At 42.1% G+C, this 19,456-nt stretch overlaps 2 protein-coding genes across 2 annotated transcripts in view; both read right to left on the reverse strand.

Annotated features, from left to right (window-relative positions):
• The window catches only part of RAD51C (RAD51 paralog C), a 64,787-nt gene that overhangs the window by 42,959 nt on the left and 2,372 nt on the right, over positions 1-19,456 (reverse strand). Inside the window, exons 2-4 of the mRNA XM_074388089.1 lie at positions 14,378-14,636; positions 12,521-12,687; positions 7,265-7,398 (exon numbers count right to left, since the gene is read on the reverse strand). Coding sequence (XP_074244190.1) covers positions 7,265-7,398; positions 12,521-12,687; positions 14,378-14,636 — 560 coding nt within the window. The remainder of the gene's footprint in view (positions 1-7,264; positions 7,399-12,520; positions 12,688-14,377; positions 14,637-19,456) is intronic.
• Positions 15,570-16,134, reverse strand: LOC120366919 (10 kDa heat shock protein, mitochondrial). Its single transcript, XM_039477031.2, has one exon. It carries the CDS (start codon positions 16,023-16,025, stop codon positions 15,717-15,719), a length of 309 nt encoding a protein of 102 aa, XP_039332965.1. The 5' UTR covers positions 16,026-16,134; the 3' UTR covers positions 15,570-15,716.

The following is a 19,456-nucleotide window of genomic DNA, read 5'->3' on the forward strand; positions in this document are numbered from 1 at the left end:
GAGACTCCTGAATAGGGAGAGTTGAGATAAGTTGAGTCAGGAGCAGACAAAGGGGAATCTGGTTAAAAGATATTCTAGGCCGGGCGCAGTGGCTCAAGCCTGTAATCCCAGCACTTTAGGAGGCCGAGGAGGGTGGATCACGAGGTCAAGAGATCGAGACCATCCTGGTCAACATGGTGAAACCCCATCTCTACTAAAAATACTAAAAATTAGCTGGGCGTGGTGGCACGTGCCTGTAATCCCAGCTACTCAGGAGGCTGAGGCAGGAGAATTGCCTGAACCCAGGAGGCAGAGGTTGCGGTGAGCCGAGATCTCGCCATTGCATTCCAGCCTGGGCAACAAGAGCGAAACTCCGTCACAAACAAACAAACAAACAAACAAAACATTAGCTGGGCATGGTGGTGCGTGCCTGTAATCCCAGCTACTCAGGAGGCTGAGGCAGGAGAATTGCTTGAACCCAGGAGGCGGAGGTTGCAGTGAGCCGAGATCGCGCCATTGCACTCCAGCCTGGGTAACAAGAGTGAAACTCTGTCTTAAAAAAAAAAAAAAAAAAAAGATATTCTGATGAGCAAAACCAGAAAACCTTTTCACATGTGAGTCCTAAAACAAGATCAAACCAAAAATACCTGCAGCCATGAGGAATAATGTCTGGATGTAAATAAGCTTTGTGATCACAGGAAATTCTCTTACTTTTTACAATCACTGATTGTGTATCTGACTTCTCTATTGTATAGGCCATGTAAGGTATAGATTTGCATTTCCTCTTGCAATGACGTAAACCAGAGCAAAGAAAGTGTATTTATTCCTGGCCTTTGAAAAATAAATTTGCTGTTTAGGCACTGCCTTCTCAGCCCTCCAGACCCCCGTTCTCTCTTTCTTTATTTAAGCGCACGCTTTCTTCCAGGTTTTGGGACCCTCTTGCAGGTCGAGAGATCCCCGGCAGACGTGCCATCTCGACCGTCCCCGACACTGAAGCATCCAGTGTTGCTACTATAAAGCAAATATTGATAGAGTTAAAACAAATACTAAGAGAGTTAAAAGGAGAGAAAGATCCCAATACACTAGTTGAAGACTTCAGCACCCCATTTACAGCATTGGGCAGATCATCCAGATAGAAAATCAGCAGAGAAACATCAGATTTAATTTGCATTATAGACCAAATGGACCTAATAGATAAGTATAGAACATTTAATCCAATTGCTGCAGAATACACATTCTTCTCAGCACATGGATCATTCTAAAGAACAGAACATACAGGCCAGGTGTGGTGACTCACGCCTGTAATCCCAGCACTTTGGGAGGCCAAGGAGGGCAAATCATGAGGTGAGAAGTTTGAGACCATCCTGGCCAACGTGGTGAAATCCCGTCTCTACTAAAAATACAAATATTAGCTGGGCCTGGTGGTGTGTGCCTATAGTCCTAGCTACTCAGGAGGCTGAGGCAGGAGAATTACTTGAACCCGGGAGGTGGAGGTTGCAGTGAGCTGCGATCATGCCACTGCACTCCAGCCTGGCGACAGAGTGAGACTCCATCTCAGTAAATAAAGAAATAGACCATATAATCCATATGATAGGCCAAAAAAAGTGAGAAGACACAAAATCAGAGAATGAAGAAGAAAAAATTACCACCAATACCAGAGAAATTCATCAGAAGCCCCATGAGCAACGATATGCCAGTGAAAACCTAGAAGAAACAGATAAATTCCTAAGATGCATACAACCCATCAGGAGGAGTATCTTTTAAAAATTCAAAAAAGTTGAAATAATATCAAGTATTTTCTGACCACAATGCAATGAACCTAGAAATCAGTAACAAGTGGAATTTTGGAAACTAAACGAAAATATGAAAATTAAACAATATGTTCCTGAATGACCAGTGGGGTCACTGAAGAAATTAAGATATTTAAAAAATTTCTTGAAAAAAAATAATGGAAATACAACATACCAAAACTATGGGATACTGCAAAAGCAGTACTGAGAGGAAAGTTTATAGCTATAGGCATCTATATCAAATAAGTAGAAAAACTGGGCCAGGTGTGGTGGTTTATGCCTATAATCCCAACATTTTTTGGAAAGCTGAGGTGAGCAGATCACCTGACATCAGAAGTTCAAGACCAGCATGGCCAACATGGTGAAACCCTGTCTCTACTAAAAATACAAAAAATTGGCCAGGCAGGTGGTGCATGCCTGTAGTCCTAGCTTCTAGGGAGGCTGAGGCAGGAGAATTGCTTGAACCTGGGAGGCAGAGGTTGCAGTTAGCCAAAATTGTGCTACTGCACTCCAGCCTGTGCAATAGAGAGAGACTGTCTCAAAAAAAAACAAAACAAAAGTAGAAAAACAGCAAGTAACCTAATGATGCACCTTAAAGAACTAGAAAAGCAAAAGCAAACCAAACCTAAAATTAGTAAAATAAAAGAAATAATAAAGATCAGAAGGCCAGGCGTGGTGGCTCATGCCTGTAATCTCAGCACTTTGGGAGGCTGAGGCAGGCAGATCACTTGAGGTCAGGAGTTCAAGATCAGCCTGGCCAAGATGGTAAAACCCCAATTGTACAAAAAATACAAAAATTAGCTGGGAGTGGTGGTGGGCACCTGTAATCCCAGCTACACAGGAGGCTGTGGCAGGAGAATTGCTTGAACTCAAGAGGCGGATGTTGCAATGAGCTGAGATCATGTGTACTGCACTCCAGCCTAGGCACAGAGCGAGATTCAGTCTCAAAAAAAAAAAAAAAAAAAAAAAAAAAAGATCAGAGTAGAAATAAATGGAATTAAAACAAGGAAAACAAAAGATTAATAAAACAAAAAGTTTTTTGAAAAGAAAATCAACAAACCTTTAGGCAGACTAAGATCTAAATAAATAAAATCAGAGATGAAAACAGAGACATTACAACCAATATCACAGAAATTCAAAAGATCATTAGAGGCTACTATGAGCAACTACGTGCCAATAAATTGGAAAACAGAAGAAGCAGACAAATTCCTAGACACATGCAACATACCAAGATTAACTATGAAGAGATTCAAAACCTGAACAGACCAATAACAAGCAAGAAAACAGAAGCCAAAATAAAGTCTCCCCGCAAAGAAAAGCCCAAGACCCCATGGCTTTGCTGCTGAATTTTATTTAGCAAACATTTATCTATTTATTCATGCATTCATTCACTCACTCATTCATTCAGACGGAGTTTTGCTCTTGTTGCCCAGGCTGGAGTGCAGTGGTGCAATCTCAGCTCACTGCAACCTCCACCTTCCAGTTTCAAGCAATTCTCCTGCCTCAGCCTCTCAAGTAGCTGAGATTACAGGCGCCCACCATCACACCCAGCTAATTTTTGTATTTTTAGTAGAGACAGAGTTTCATTATGTTGGCCAGGCTGGTCTTGAATTCCTGACCTCGTACTCTGCCTGCCTCAGCCTCCCAAAGTGCTGGGATTACCAGCATGTGCCACTGCGCCTGGCCTAACAAACATTTAAAGAACACCAATCCTGCTCAAACTATTCTGAAAAATAGAGGAAAAAAACCCTCCAAACTCACTCAACAAGGCCAGTATTATCCTGATACCAAAACCAAACAAAGACACATTAAAAAAAAAAAAAAAGAAAACCATAGGCAAACATCCTTGATGAACATTAAGGCAAAAATCCTCAACAAAATACTAGCAACCTGAATCCAACAATACATTAAAAGATCATTCACCATGACCAAATGGGATTTATTTATCGCAGGGATGCAAAGATGGTTCAACATATGCAAATCAATCAATGTGATACATCATATCAACAGAACGAAAGACAAAAACCACGTATTTTCAGGCTGGGTGCGGTGGCTCACGCCTGTAATCCCAGCACTTTGGGAGGCCTAGGCGGGTGGATCACCTGAGGTCAGGAGTTCGAGACCAGCCTGACCAATATGGTGAAACCTCATCTCTATTTAAAAAAAAAAAAAAAAACCCACATATTTTCAACTGATGCTAAAAAAAGCATTTGATAAAATTCAAAATTCTTTCTTAATAAAAACTCTCATAAAGCTGGGTATAGTGAGGAACATCCTCAACACTATAAAAGCCATATGCAACAGACCCACAGCTAATACTATACTGAATGAGGAAAAACTGAACTAAAATCTAGAACACCACAAAGATGCTCATTTTAACCACTGTTATTCAACATAGTATTGGAAATCCTAGCGAGAGCAATCAGGAATGAGAAAAAAACAAAGGATGTCCACATTGGAAAGGAAGAAGTCAAATTATCCTTGTTTGCAGATGATATGATCTTATATTTGGAAAAACCTAAAGACTCCACCATAAAACTATTAGAACTGATAAAGAAATTCAGTGAAGTTACAGGAAACAAAAATCAACATACATAAAAGACCCAGAATAGCCAAAGCTATCCTGAGCAAAAAGAACAAAACTGGAGAAATCACATTACTTGACTTCATATTATACTACAGAGCTGCAGTAATGAAAACAGCATGGTGCTGGCATAAAAATGTACACATAGACCAATGGAACAGAACCCAGAACCCAGAAACAAATTCATATGCCTATAGTAAACTCAATTTCAATAAAGGTACCAAGAACATACATTGGAAAAGGACAGTCTCTTTAATAAACGGTGCTGGGAAACTGGATAACATATGCAGAAGAAAACTAGACCCCCATCTCTTGCCATATACAAAAACCAAAAAAAATGAATTAAAGACTCAGATCTGAGGCTGGGCATGATAGGTCACACTTGTAATCCTAGCACTTTGGGAGGCCGAGGCAGGCAGATCATCTGAGGTCAGGAGTTCAAGACCAGCCTGGTCAACATGGTGAAACCTCGTTTCTACTAAAAACACAAAAAATTAGCCAGGGGTGGTGACAAATGCCTGTAATCCCAGCTGCATGGGAGCCTGAGGTGGGAGAATCACTTGAACCTGGGAGTTGGAGGTTGAAGTAAACAAAGAGATGGCATTTTCTATGCAGAATTCTGGCAAAAATATTCATAAGATCAGGATAATGGATAACAGGCATTCTAATATATTGTTAATAAGAGTAGAAATTGATGCAATCTTTCTGAAGGGCAATTTGTGTTTAAAAAAATTATTCTAATACTTCTTAAAACAGTAAGGAGACTTTATTCAAGGCTATTCCAAAAGGGATATCACAATAGGGGAGAGATTGGGTTCAAATCAGAATACAAGGACAAGTGGGGATTCATAGCCAAGAGCAAGGTGAGGCCAGGCATGGTGGCTCACGCCTGTAAACCCAACTCTTTGGGAGGCAAAGGGAGGTGGATCACGAGGTCAAGAGATCAAGACCATTCTGGCCAACAGGGTGAAACCTGTCTCTACTAAAAACAAACCCAAAGAAATTAGCTGGGCGTCGTGGTGGAGGCTGCAGTGAGCTGAGATTGCGCCACTGCGCTCCAGCCTGGTGACAGACTGAGACTCCATCTCAAGAGAAAAAAAAAAAAAGAGCAGGTGAAGGAGTCAGTGGATAGACAATTTCTAACAGTGAGACATCATGGGTAAGGAAACTCTTACTAAACTGACCTAACAGGATACTTATTAAAGGCAGGCCAGCCAGGTGACCAGCCTAGCCAACATGCAAAACCCTGTCTCTACTAAAAATACAAAAAAAAAAAAAAATTAGCCAGGCGCAGTGGTGCACGCCTGTAGTCCCAGCTGTTTGAGAGGCCGAGGCAGGAGAATCACCTGAACATGAGAAGCAGAGGTTGCGGTGAGCCAAGATCCCGCCACTGCACTCCAGCCTGGGAAACAGAGCAAGACTCCGTGAAATCAAAAAACTAAAAATTAAAAAAAAAAGGCCGGGCGTGGTGGCTCATGCCTGTAATCTAAGCACTTTGGAGGCCAAGGCGGGTGGGTCACCTGAGGTCGGGAGTTCAAGACCAGCCTGACCAACATGGTGAAACCCCGTTATTAAAAAAAAAAATAAATAAATAAATAAAGGCAGGCCAAGGATTTGAACATCGAAGGTAGGAAATGAGGAATGTGATCAGATATCAAGGGTGATCAGACTATCAAGTGTGAGAAATTCTCTCTGAACTGATAGCAGGATTCTTTGCTAAGACTGGGCTGGGCAGGCCAAAGATGGGATGGGGCCAAGTTCCCTTCAGCCTAGCCAACATGCAAAACCCTGTCTCTACTAAAAATACAAAAACAAAAAAATTAGCCAGGCACAGTGGCGCATGCTGGGAGTCCCAGCTATTTGAGAGGCCGAGGCAGGAGAATCACCTGAACATGAGAAGCAGAGGTTTCAAGGAGAATCTCTGTCACTAATGTTTATCAAAATTAAAGGGCCAGGCACAGTGACTCATGCCTGTAATCCCAGTACTTTGGGAGGCCAAGAAGAGAAATCGCTTGACCCCAGGAAGTGACTCCATTTCTATCAAAAAAAAAAAAAAAAAAAAAAAAAAAAAAGGCCATGTATGATAGCATGGTAGCTCAATGTAGCATTCAACTGCTGGGCTTAAACAATCCTCCCACCTCAGCCCTGTTCCACCTTGGCTTTCAGTAGCTGAGACTACTACAGCTACACCACACATGGCATTTTTTTTTTTTTTTTTGTAGAGACAATGCCTTTTTTTTTTTTTTTTTTTTTTTTTTTTTTTTTTGAGACAGAGTTTTACTCTTATTACCCATTGCTGGAGTGCAATGGCATGATCTCGGCTCACTGCAACCTCCACCTCCTGGGTTCAAGCAATTCTCCTGCCTCAGCCTCCCGAGTAACTGGGACTACAGGCATACTCCACCATACACAGTTAATTTTTGTATAATGTAGAAATGGGGTTTTACCATGTTGACCAGGATGGTCTTGATCTCTTGACCTCACGATCTACCTGCCTCGGCCTCCCAAAGTGCTAGGATTATAGGCATGAGCCACCATGCCCAGCCTGAGACAATGTCTTACTATGTTGCCCAGGCTGGTCTGGAACTACTGGGCTCAAGTAATCCTCACACCTTGGCCTCCCAAAGTGCTGGAATTACAACTACGAGCCACTGTACCTGGCCAATAGTGATCAACTTTGGCAGGAGGCACTAGGAAACAGTAGCAGAAGGAAGTTTTTATTTTTCATTTCATACATTTCTAGGTATAGTATACTATACTTTCTAGGTATAGTATAGCTATCCCACTATACTGGAAATGAAACTTCTTTCCATATTATTTCAATTTCTTACTCTGGGCATATACTACACACCTATGCACAAAACAAATATAAAATACTTGGTTAGTTACATTTGAGTAGTCTGACTCATACCTTTGAGTGTTCTGAAAGAAAAGTTGGAAGAAGATAAACTTGTGCCAGTAACTCTGTGTAGTCACGACAGCGAAAATAATAAATATGGGAAAGAATATTTTCAAGAGTGAAATCCTCCAAAGCTTTTCGGTGTTCTGAAACAACAAAACAATCTTAATTAGTTTTACCTATTTGGATGTGCTGGCAATTGTAGGAAAACAATACTTTTTAATAACAAAATGTTCTCCTTTGGATAACAAAATTATTTAACTGAAAGATGACAAACTGTAGCAAAAATTACTATAAACTATCAGTTCATAATTCCTGATTTCTCTTAATTTTTTAGAGGTGAGGTCTCACTCTGATGCCCAGGCTGGAGCACTGTAGCAATCATAGCTCACTGCAATCTCCAACTCCTAGGCTCAAGGAATCCTCCTGCCGCAGCCTACCAAAGCACTGGGATTACAGGCATAAAACACTGTGCCTAGCCACTTGATTTTTTCTATTTTTTGAGATAAAGTCTCACTCTTGTCACCCAGGCTGGAGTGCAGTGGCATGATCTCCACACACTGCAACCTCTAGAGCCTCTGGGCTCAAGTGATTCATCTGCCTCAGCCTCTCGAGTAGCTGAGATTACAGGTGCTCACCACCATGCCTGGCTAATTTTTGTATTTTTAGTAGAGATGGAGTGTCAACATGTTGGCCAGGCTGGTCTCGAACTGCTGACCTCAGGTGATCCGCCTGCCTCAGCCTCCCAAAGTGCTGAAATTATAGGCATGAGCCACTGCACCAGGACGCCTTTTAACATTTCTAGTCACTGGCTTCATTGAGCAGAAGTAACATAATGAAGTTTTTCTTGTTTTTTTCCTCAGGACTACAAATTAAGTTAATGGCAGCCTGGGCAACGTGGCAAAATCCCACTATCTGCAAAAAATACAAAAATTAGGTGTGGTAGAGTGCAACTATAGTCTTAGCTACTTAGGAGGTTAAGGTAAGAGGATTGCTTGAGCCTGGGAGGTCAAGGCTATAGTAAGCTGTGATTGTGCCACTGGACTCCAACCTGGGTAACAGAATAAAACTTGGTCTCTTAAAAAAAAAAAAAGGTTAGCAGGCCAGGCATGGTGGCTCAAGCCTATAATCCCAGCACTTTGGGAGGCCAAGGCGGGTGGATCACGAGGTCAAGAGATCAAGACCATCCTGGTCAACATGGTGAAACCCCGTCTCTACTAAAAATACAAAAATTAGCTGGGCATGGTGGCGCACGCCTGTAGTCCCAGCTACTCAGGAGGCTGAGGCAGGAGAATTGCTTAAACCCAGGAGATGGAGGTTGCGGTGAGCCAAGATCGAGCCATTTATTCCAGCCTGGGTAACAAGAGCGAAACTCCGTCTGAAAAAAAAAAAAAAAAGTTAGCAAAATGTTCAAATGAAGCATTTTTTCTGTTGAATGCTATAGTATAATTTGATATTTAACTAGTGACAATTACTTAAAATCTTCCTTAGATTGGATGTTTAAAAAAAATAAAACAAAAAAAAAAAAAATTAGCTGGGCATGGTGGTGCCCGCCTGTACTTCCAGCTATTTTGTGGGCTGAAGTGAAAGGATCACCTGAGTCCAGGGAGATCAAAGCTGCAGTGAACTGTCATCATGCTACTGCATTGCAGCCTAGATGACAAAGTGAGGCACTGTTTCAAAAAAAGTAAAACATTAAAAATAAATAAAATGTTCTTAAATTTTAACACTGAAAAAACAATAGAAAACATAGCCTCTTGCAAACATGTACCTAACAGAGTCAATTTTTCACCACAACAATGACAATTTATTCTCATACCAATCATTAAAAACTTTGTATCTGGGCTGGTGGCTCACGCCTATAATTCCAGCACTTTGGGAGGCTGAGGTGGGTCGATCACAAGGTCAGAAGTTTAAAAAAACAAAAAACAAATAGTTTGAGGCTGGGCGTGGGGGTCTCATGCCTATAATTCCAGTACTTTAGGAGGCCAAGGTAGGTGAATCACTAGGTCAGGAGTTTGAGACCAGCCTGGTCAACATGGTAAAATCCCCTTTCTACTAAAGATACAAAAAAACCAGCCAGGCATGGTGGCAGACACCTGTAATCTCAGCTACTTGGGAGGCTGAGGCAGGAGAATGGCTTGAACCCAGGAAGCAGAAATTGCAGTGAGCCAAGATCGTGCCATTGCATGCCAGCCTGGGTGACAGAGTGAGACTGTCTCAAAAAAAAAAAAAAAAAAAAAAAAAAACAACTTTACATCTGAGTGCTACACCCACTCTATTTACAGTAAGATTTTAAGACACTATTACAAAATCACGCATTGTAGCATAGGTAGCCTTAAGGTATAAGGGAGGAAAAATCTTTTTTTTCTGCTACACTCTTAGGCTTCTTGGCTGAAGCCCTATAAATTGGACTGGTAAAAACAGATTAACAAGAGAAAAAGAGTTTATTAACTGTGCACAGTGCCTGTAACACAGGGGAGTCCAGAGAGTAGTAACTCAAAAGTGGTTAGATTTGGGGCCGGGCATAGCAGTTCACACCTATAATCCCAGTACTTAGGGAAGCCGAGGTAGAATAACTTGAAGTAAGAAGTTTGAGACCAAAAAAAGAAGAAGTTTGAAACCAGTCTGACCAACACAGTGAACTCTGTCTCTACTAAAAATACAAAAATTAGCTAGGTATGGTGGCATGCGCCTGTATTCCCGGCTCGCAGCTACTCCGGAGGCTGAGGCAGGAAAATTGCTTGAACCTGGGAGGTGGAGACTGCAGTGAGTCAAGACTGCAACACTGCACTGCAGCCTGGGCAGCAGAGCCAGATTCTGTCTCAAAAATAAATAAATAAAATAAAGATTTAGGCTTATCTTCCCGAAGGTACAATAAATTTTTAGAGAAGTAACAAGACAAAGGAAAAGGACCATGAGTCTCTAATGGCAGCAAATATTGTGGTAAGGCAAATACATGGGAAACTAATTGGAGATAAAGAATAGCTAGTAAACTTTGAAATGTAGGCTTATAAGGGTCTAAAGCTGTCTGTGATGATGAACTTTTGTCTTCCTGGTAAAAGAGGGAAGATGGGGCTCTTTTGTACATTTATGCCCTATTTTTAGAAAAATAAAGGAAGGGGCTGGGCACGGTGGCTCATGCCTGTATCTCAGCACTTTGGGAGGCCAAGGCGGGCAGATTACCTGAGGTCAGGAATTAGAGACCAGCCTGGCCAACATGGCAAAACCCCACCTCTACTAAAAGTACAAAAATTAGCCAGGCATGGTGGTAGGTGCCTATAATCCTACTCAGTAGGCTGAGGCAGGAGAACTGCTTGCACCTGGGTGGCGGAGGTTGCAGTGAGCCAAGATTGCGCCACTGCATTCCAGCCTGGGTGACAAGAGTGAGACTCCGTCTCAAAAAAAAACTTTGAGGAAGGGCAGAGTTCCTTTATCTGTTTCTTCTCAATTGCCTTCAGCTCAAAAAAATCCTTATGCCAAACTGGCATATTTTGGGGTGGCATATCCTGCCAGTGCCCAAAAGTCTTTCAGTAAGCATGTCAATCAACAGCTAAATGGAATACTTAGAACCTCCATGAAAAAGAAAATGCAGCTGACTAAGCTGACTACACTCATTTAAAGGAAATAGACAAAGAAAATCTTATGAAAAGCATCATGTTTTAAAAAAACTTCTAGAGGAAGGAATAAAGACCTCACACATCCAAAAAATTAATAAAACAAAGCAAAAGAAAATAGTCAATCAGGCTGGGCACGGTGGCTCACACCTGTAATCTCAGCACTTTGGGAGGCCAAGATGAGTGGATCACAAGGTCAGGAGTTCGAGACCAGCCTGGCCAGCATGGTGAAACTCCATCTCTACTAAAAACACAAATTAGCTGGGCATGATGGTGCCCACCCGTAGTCCCAGCTACTCAGGAGGCTGAGGCAGGAGAATTGCTTCAACCAGGCAGGCGGAGGTTGCAGTGAGCCAAGATTGCACCACTGCACTCTAGCCTGGGCGACAGAGCAAGACTCCATCAAAAAAAAAAAAAAAAAAGAAAGAAAGAAAAGAAAGAAAGAAAGAAAGAAAAAAGAAAACAGTCAATCTATAAGCCATTTAATTTATAAGTAATTGAAAGAATAAGGACTTGAATATAAATTAGCTTTCAAAAAACTGTTTTAGGCCAGGCTCATGCCTGTAATCCCAGCACTTTGGGAGGTCAAGCAAGATTCTGTCTCAAAAAACCGAAAAAATTGTTTTATAGCCACTTTATTGTCACCTAACAAGCACCAAAGATACCTGCCAAACACTTTAAAACTCAGTGCAGTTGGCCAGGGCGCAGTGGCTCACGCCTGTAATCTCAGCACTTTGGGAGGCCGAGGTGGGTGGATTACTGGCAGTCAGGAGTTCAACACCAGCATGGCCGACATGGTGAAACCCCATCTCTGTCTCCAAAAAAAAAAAAAAAAAAAAAAAGTTAAAAAAAATTAGTGTAGTCATGAAATCAGCTATATACTAACCAAAGCCCCATGTCTATCTGCTTAATAATCCAAACATTTCAGACATAATTTTCTTTTTTGTTGTTGTTTTTAAGAGACAGTCTTACTCTGTCACCTAGGCTGGAGTGCATCAGCACAATCTGGGCTTAGGGTAACCTCTGCCTCCTGAGTTCAAGTGATTCTCCTGCCTCAGCCTCCTGAGTAACTGAGATTATAGGCATGTACCACCATACCTCGCTAATTTTTGTATTTTTAATAGAGACAGGGTTTCATCATGTTGGTTAGGCTGGTCTCGAACTCATGACCTCAGGTGATCCACCCACCTCGGCATCCCAAAGTGCTGGGATCACAGGCATGAGCTGCTGCACTTGGCCTCAGACCTGGTTTTCAAAGCTACCTTTGGTTTTTGGAAAACCAACATGGAAATTATTATACATTGAATATATTTAACAACAGTTACTTATATTAAGGTGTCCAAAAACATTAACTTATACCTAATAAGATGGACTATGATGACTGAAATACATACATAGGTTTTGTCCCAAAGCTTCTACAGTAAGAAGTGAGGGCCATAAATGGGAAGGAAAAAAAAGCCAGTCCAGGCTGTGGCATTTCTCATTTTATAAGAGTAGTAGCAGAGTTTAACACTAGTTCATTGTCAAGTCATTAGGCTTCATATTCTAAATGATCTGTTGCGGAGGTATGAGATGGGCACAAATGCAAATTACTAATACAGAAAATGCAAATTATTAATAGAGAAAAAAGGAGGATCATTTGCTAACTTACCCTCTCCCTTGTGTTTTTCTGCTATAAGATGAAGGTGCTGAATGCAGGCAGTAGCAAGGTCTACCACTCTATCAACCATAAAACTTCCCTCTGTATCGATAAAAACTGCTTCACCTGCCACTCCTCCAAAACATTCTGGTATCTGCACATCTACTGCCAACTGCATACTGTTAAGAGAAAGATGGCAAATAACTAAATCATCATGATCATCTAAGGCAGTATATTTGAAACTCCAAATAATGACAAGTTAGGTATCACTAAAGTTTTATAAATGTAAATATACTCCCAAGGCAACAGAAATGTCTAACTCTTCATTGCTCCAGATGTAAGTGAACCAATTGACTATATGTGAATCAACTGGACTGGGGGGAGGGCATGTCTATAAAATCAAGATTAAGGATATTTTAATGATTTCCAGGCCTCTAGAAATGGAGCACCTTATTATACATAAATCTACTTTCTATTTTTGCTTTTTTTTGAGACAGAGTCTCACTCTGTCACCCAAGCTGGAGTGCAGTGGCATGATCTCAGCTCAATGCAACCTCCATGCCACATTTCCTTGCCTCCACCATGGCCTGTTGGGTGAAGCCTCAGAGTCATTAACAGGAATGATCTCGAGTGGGTGTAGTGACAGTAACAAGCACACACTGGCCAGTTACCTTTTTTTTTGGTATGAAAAACTCAGGCAACAATCATTTAGATTAGTCTGCACGCTCATTGTAGAGCTGCAGCCTTTTGGCTCTTCTCACTGGCCGTCCCCCTTTTGTAATCTCCCTCACTTTTCAGGCCCTGGCAAGGGATTGTAGGCCAGCCCCCAGTGGCCCCTGGGAGACATCAGTCCCCATTTCCCACACCCACCCATGCCTTCCCGGGAGCTGAGTCTTGGGCATGAAGGTTTCTGAGACTGCTATCTCTTCATGGCCTGCCTAGCTTAAGAACTAGCTGGAAAAGTAGGCAACTAATGTTCCCATTAGTGGGTCTCGGCTCCTGGGGTCCTGAGAGGGAGGAGCTGGGCTAAACAAGAGCTCCTTTTGTGGTTCCCAGGTTCAAGCCATTATCCTGCCTCAGCCTCCTGAGTAGCTGGGACTATGTGTCACCATGCCTGGCTAATTTTTTTGTATTTTTAGCAGAGATAGGGTTTCGCCACGTTGGCCAGGCTGGTCTCGAACTTTTGACCTCAGTGATCTGCCCGCCTCAGGTTCCCAAAGTGCTGGGATTATCGGCGTGAGCAACAGCGCCTGGCCTTTTTTCTTTTTGAATATAGGGGTCTCACTCTGCTGCCCAGACAGGAATGCAGTGGCGCAATCAAGGCTCACTGCAGTTTTGACCTCCCGGGCTCAAGCAATCCTCCTGCCTCAGCCTCCCAAATAGCTAGGACCACAAGCATGTGCCACCACACCCAGCTAATTTTTCATTTTTAGTAGAAATGAGGTCTCAGTTTCCCAGGCGGGCCTCAAACTCCTGGGCTCAAGTGATCCTCCTCCCTCAACCTCCCAAAGTGCTGGGATTATAGGAATGAGCCACTGCACCTAGCCATAAATCTACTTTCAAACATCTGACTTTCAAACACAGTCTCAGGAATGAATAATGCAGAAACTTCCTGTTTAACCTTATGACTACATTACAATTTGCAAAAGAAACATTTTTTCATATCAAAATAATTGCATCAATTTATCAAGAAGAGATGCTAAAGTAACACAAATAGTAAGTTAATTTTTGTTTGATGCACAGACACACTTAAAATTAAGAGCACATATATACCTTACTTGGTTTCCTGACTATAAACCCACAGTACAAAATATTACTTTCATAACATGTTATTAAACCCGCCCTTAAAAGGAGAACATTTTATTTTACCATAATTGTGTTTTTCCAATGCCTGGTGCACCACAAATTTCTGTTGTTTTCATTAAGGGTACTCCACCCCCAAGAATATTATCTAGTGCTGAACAGAAGGTAATTATGGAGCCCTGGGTATGCTCCTGCTCAAGAAGTTCCAGTGCTGTACACTTCTTGCCTGACTCAGATGTACCAGCATATCTTGGTTTATTTGTGAGACATTCTCTTCTTAGGATTTGCAGAGTTTCTAAGGCTTCCTCTTTAGATATCCCAACTTCTGAAAATAAAATAAGAAAAAAAGAACCCTAATTTTAGAGATTTAAAACAGTGTAACATGATAATGGATTGTCTTGATTAATTTTAATTTTTAGACAAGAGTGATGCTAAGAGTAGAGAAAGATAAAAATGTAACATTCTATCAACCATTTAATTTTTCAGTTTGGCTGGACCCTGTGGCTCACACCTGTAATCCCAGCACTTTGGGAGGCCAAGGTGGGCAGATCACGAGGTCTGAAGTTCAAGACCACCCTAGCCAATGTGGTGAAACCCCATCTCTACTAAAAATACAAAAATTAGCAGACGCCTGTAATCCCAGCACACGCCTGTAATTCCCCGGGAGGCTGAGGAAGGGAGAATCTCTTGTGTGCCTGTAATCTCAGCTACTCAAGGAGACTGAGGCAGCAGAATTGCTTGAACCCGGGAGGTGGAGGTTGCACTGAGCTGAGATCGCACCATTGCACTCCAGCCTGGGTAATAGAGTGAGACTCTAATTCAAAAAAAAAAAAAAAAAAAAAAAGGCCGGGCGCGGTGGCTCAAGCCTGTAATCCCAGCACTTTGGGAGGCCGAGGCGGGTGGATCACGAGGTTAAGAGATCGAGACCATCCTGGTCAACATGGTGAAACCCCGTCTCTATTAAAAATACAAAAAATTAGCTGGGCATGGTGGTGCGTGCCTGTAATCCCAGCTACTCAGGAGGCTGAGGCAGGAGAATTGCTTGAACCCAGGAGGCGGAGGTTGCGGTGAGCCGAGATCGCGCCATTGCACTCCAGCCTGGGTAACAAGAGCGAAACTCCGTCTCAAAAAAAAAAAAAATTCAGATTAATAAAGGAATTTGTTTTCTTAGTCAACACTTAAAGATTTTCCTATTATCTCAGAAATGTTTCAACGAAAACATTTCTGAGTATGTACAAGAATGTCTCAGGAAGCACAAATAAAAATGTACTCGCTATTTTTTTTTTTCAGTTATCATTAGTTTATTATAAAAGAGAGATATGGAAATTATTTACATGATGAAAGATTTCAGAACTTCAGTGGAATGGGCAGCTTCACATTGATGCCATTTCAATAGAGACTTATTTCAGTCTACGTACTTTCCAAGAATGTCACCATCTCTAAATAGGAAATAATCCTTGTCATCTAGAACTACTTTGGTGCCTCCATATTCTGGGAGAAGAACTTTATCTCCAACTTTCACGCTAACTGGTTGAATCTCTCCACCCTTTCCTTTAGAACCCGATCCAACAGCGACTACAGTTGCTTGCAATACTTTTCCTTGAGATTTTTCTGGAAGCATAATGCCTCCTTTGGTTACAGTTTCAGCAGCACTCCTTTCAACCAATACTCGGTCAAAGAGTGGGAGAAACTTTCTAAACGCCTGTCCTGCCATGACTCCCTCAGCCTCAGACTCGTACTCTGCTCTGGCGCACCGCGGCAAAGAGAGACCCGCGATACTGCCCTCCCGACACGTGAAAAGGCCGCCCCCAGCGCGCAGGCGCCCTCGCCCCGGCCCCCCTTTTTTTCTTTTTTTTGAGACAGTGTTTAGCTCTTATTGTCTAGGCGTTATCTCGGCCCACTGCAACCTCCGCCTCCTAAGTTCAAGCAACTCTCCCGCCTCAGCCTCCCAAGGAGCTGGGATTACAGACAGGCATGCACCAGCACGCCTGGCTAATTTTTTGTATTTTTAGTAGAGAGGGGGTTTCTCCATGTTGGCCAGACTGGTCTCTAACTCCTGACCTCAGGTGATCCACCCACCTTGGCCTCCCAAAGTGCTGGGATTACAGGCGTGAGCCACCGCGCCTGGGCTTGCTTGCTTTCTTTTTTGAGACAGAGTCTCCCTCTGTCGCCCAGGCTGGAGTGCAATGGCTCCATCTCAGCTCACTGCAACCTCCACCTCCCAGGTTCAAGCAATTCTCCTGCCTCAGTCTCCTTGACTAGCTGGGATTACAGGCGCGCACCACCACGCCCAGCTAATTTTTGTATTTTTAGTAGAGACGGGGTTTCACCGTGTTGGTCAGGCTGGTCTCCAACGCCTGACCTTGTCGTTTGCCCACCTCCGCCTCCCAAACTGCTGGTATCACAGGCATGAGCCACTGCACCCAGCCAAAATGTACTCACTATTAGCACATTTTTACTATCTCTTTTGGTCTTAATTATCTCGTACTCATAAAGTATACAAATTATTTTTCAGATGAGAATGGAAAATTCTCATTTTTTGACTGCCTGAAATAAGGTACGACTTTAAGAAGCACATATGCATGTATTATTTACAATAAAAAGTTTTCATGGAAATAACTGATGTAAAAAAATTCATATATCACTCCAAACTAATGAGAATAATTATCCAATGCACAAGTATTTTAAAGAATTCACTTATGCTCCCTTGACTACGTAATTTCACCCGTCTGACAGTATGGCCTGAGAAGAGAAAATGGCAGTTACAAAACAAGCTGGCTGAAGAAATAATGGTGAAGATGACATCACTTATCAGTTTAATATATTGGTGCTTGATCTGAGAAGAATATAAATCATAAATATGGGGCTAATAAAAGACAACGGTGATGACAACATTTAGGAAATAAAAATCTTATCCAGTTCAAGAGCATGAATGCTGGAATCAGATTGCCTGGCTTTGTAAATTCTGACACCACTTATGGTGTGACTTTAGGCAAGTTACTTGACTTCTTTTTGCTGAAATTTTTTCTTCTATACAACAGGAATGGGGAGAGAGATCCAAGATAGCCGATTACTAGCAGCTCAGGATTGTAGCACCCAGTGAAAGCGCAGAGAACGAGAGGATGCCACACTTTCAGACGAATTTTTGTTGCTCACGGACTAGGAGATTCCCAGCGGAGAAGCCCCACGGGTCGCCAGCGTGACTCCTGTGGCTGGCGCGGTGGTTTTGCTGGCGCCCGGCGGGAGAGTTCTCGGTGCAGAGTAAACGGGACTGGATGCCCTTTTGGTCGACGTTTGGAGCTCTCGGAAGGCGGAGTCGCCCGTTCAGCTGATTGAAAAAGGGACTCAAGAGGGAAGCCAGACCGGAGCTTTCCGGGCAGAAAAGCATTAAGAATCTTAACACTGCTGTTTTAGCCAGCGCAGTGGGTTGCTCAGATTTTGACACTGGGAATCAACAAGGTGGACATCCACTCAGAGACCTAATTTGAAAGTCGATAATTACAAAGACGACAGGTGGATAAATTTACAATGACGGGAAGAAACCAGTGTCAAAAGGCTGAGAATACTCAAAATTGGAATGCCTCTCCCTCTACAGGGGATCACAGTTCCTCATCAACAAGGAAACAAGGCCTCATGGAGAATGAGTGCGTTCCAATAAAAGAATTAGGCTTCAGAAGGTGGATAATAAGAAACTTCTGTGAGTTAAAAGAACATGTTCTAGCCCAATGTAAAGAAACTAAGAAGGCTGAAAAAAGGTTTGACGAAATCCTAAGGAGAATAGACAATTTAGAAAGGAATATAAGTGAATTAATGGAACTGAAGAATACAATATGAGAACGCTGCGAAGTATGCACAGGTTTAAACAGCTGAATTGATCAAGCAGAAGAAAGGATATCAGAGGTTGAAGACCAACTTAATGAAATGAAAAGAGAAGACAAGATTAGAGAAGAAAAAGTAAAAAGGAATGAGCAAAGTCTCCAAGAAATACGGGACTATGTGAAAAGACCTAATTTACATTTGGTAGGTGTACCTGAATGTCATGAAGAGAATGAATCCAAGCTGGAAAATATTCTTCAGGACATTATTCAGGAAAACTTTCCTAACCTAGTAAGGCAGGACAATACTCAACTTCAGGTAATACAGAGAACATCACAAAGATATTCCTCAAGAACAGCAACCCCAAGACACATAATCTTCAGATATACCAGAGTTGAAATAAAGGAGAAAATTCTAACTGGCAGCTAGAGAGAAAGGTCAGGTTACCCATAAAGGGAAGACTATCAGACTCACAGCAGATCTCTTAGCAGAAACCGTACAAACTAGAAGAGAGTGGGGGTCAATATTTAATATCCTCAAAGAAAAGAATTTTCAACCCAGAATCTCATATCCAGCCAAACTAAGCTTCATAAATGAAGGAAAAATAAAATTTTTTGCAAACAAGCAAGCACTCAGAGATTTCAGCACCACCAGGCCTGCTTTACAAGAGCTTCTTAAAAAAGCACTACACACAGAAAGGAACAACCAGTATCAGTCATCCCAAAAACTTATGAAAAGGTAAAGAATATCTTCATAATGAAGAATCTGTATCAACTAATGGGCAAAATAGTCAGCTAGCATTAAATGACAATATTAAACTCACAAATATCAATATTAATCCTAAATTTAAATGGATTAAACGCCCCAAAGACACAGACATGCAAATTGAATAAAAAGTCAACAAATTGAATAAAAAGTCAAAATCCATTGGTATGCTGTATCCAGATCCATCTCATAAGCAAGCACACACCAATCAAATGGAGAGCAAAACAAAAAAACCAGGAGTTGTAACTTTCATCTCTGACAAAATAGACTTTAATAGTAACAAAGACTAAAAGAAACAAAGAAAGGCCGGGCACGGTGGCTCAAACCTGTAATCCCAGCACTTTGGGAGGCCGAGGCAGGTGGATCACGAGGTCAAGAGATCGAGACCATCCTAGTCAACATGGTGAAACCCCATCTCTCCTAAAAATACAAAAAATTAGCTGGGCATGGTGATGCACGCCTGTAATCCCAGCTACTCAGGAGGCTGAGGCAGGAGAATTGCCTGAACCCAGGAGGCGGAGGTTGTGGTGAGCCGAGATCGCGCCATTGCACTCCAGCCTGGGT

This window comes from Saimiri boliviensis, chromosome 17, assembly GCF_048565385.1.
Source record: "Saimiri boliviensis isolate mSaiBol1 chromosome 17, mSaiBol1.pri, whole genome shotgun sequence".
Lineage (NCBI taxonomy): Eukaryota > Metazoa > Chordata > Mammalia > Primates > Cebidae > Saimiri > Saimiri boliviensis.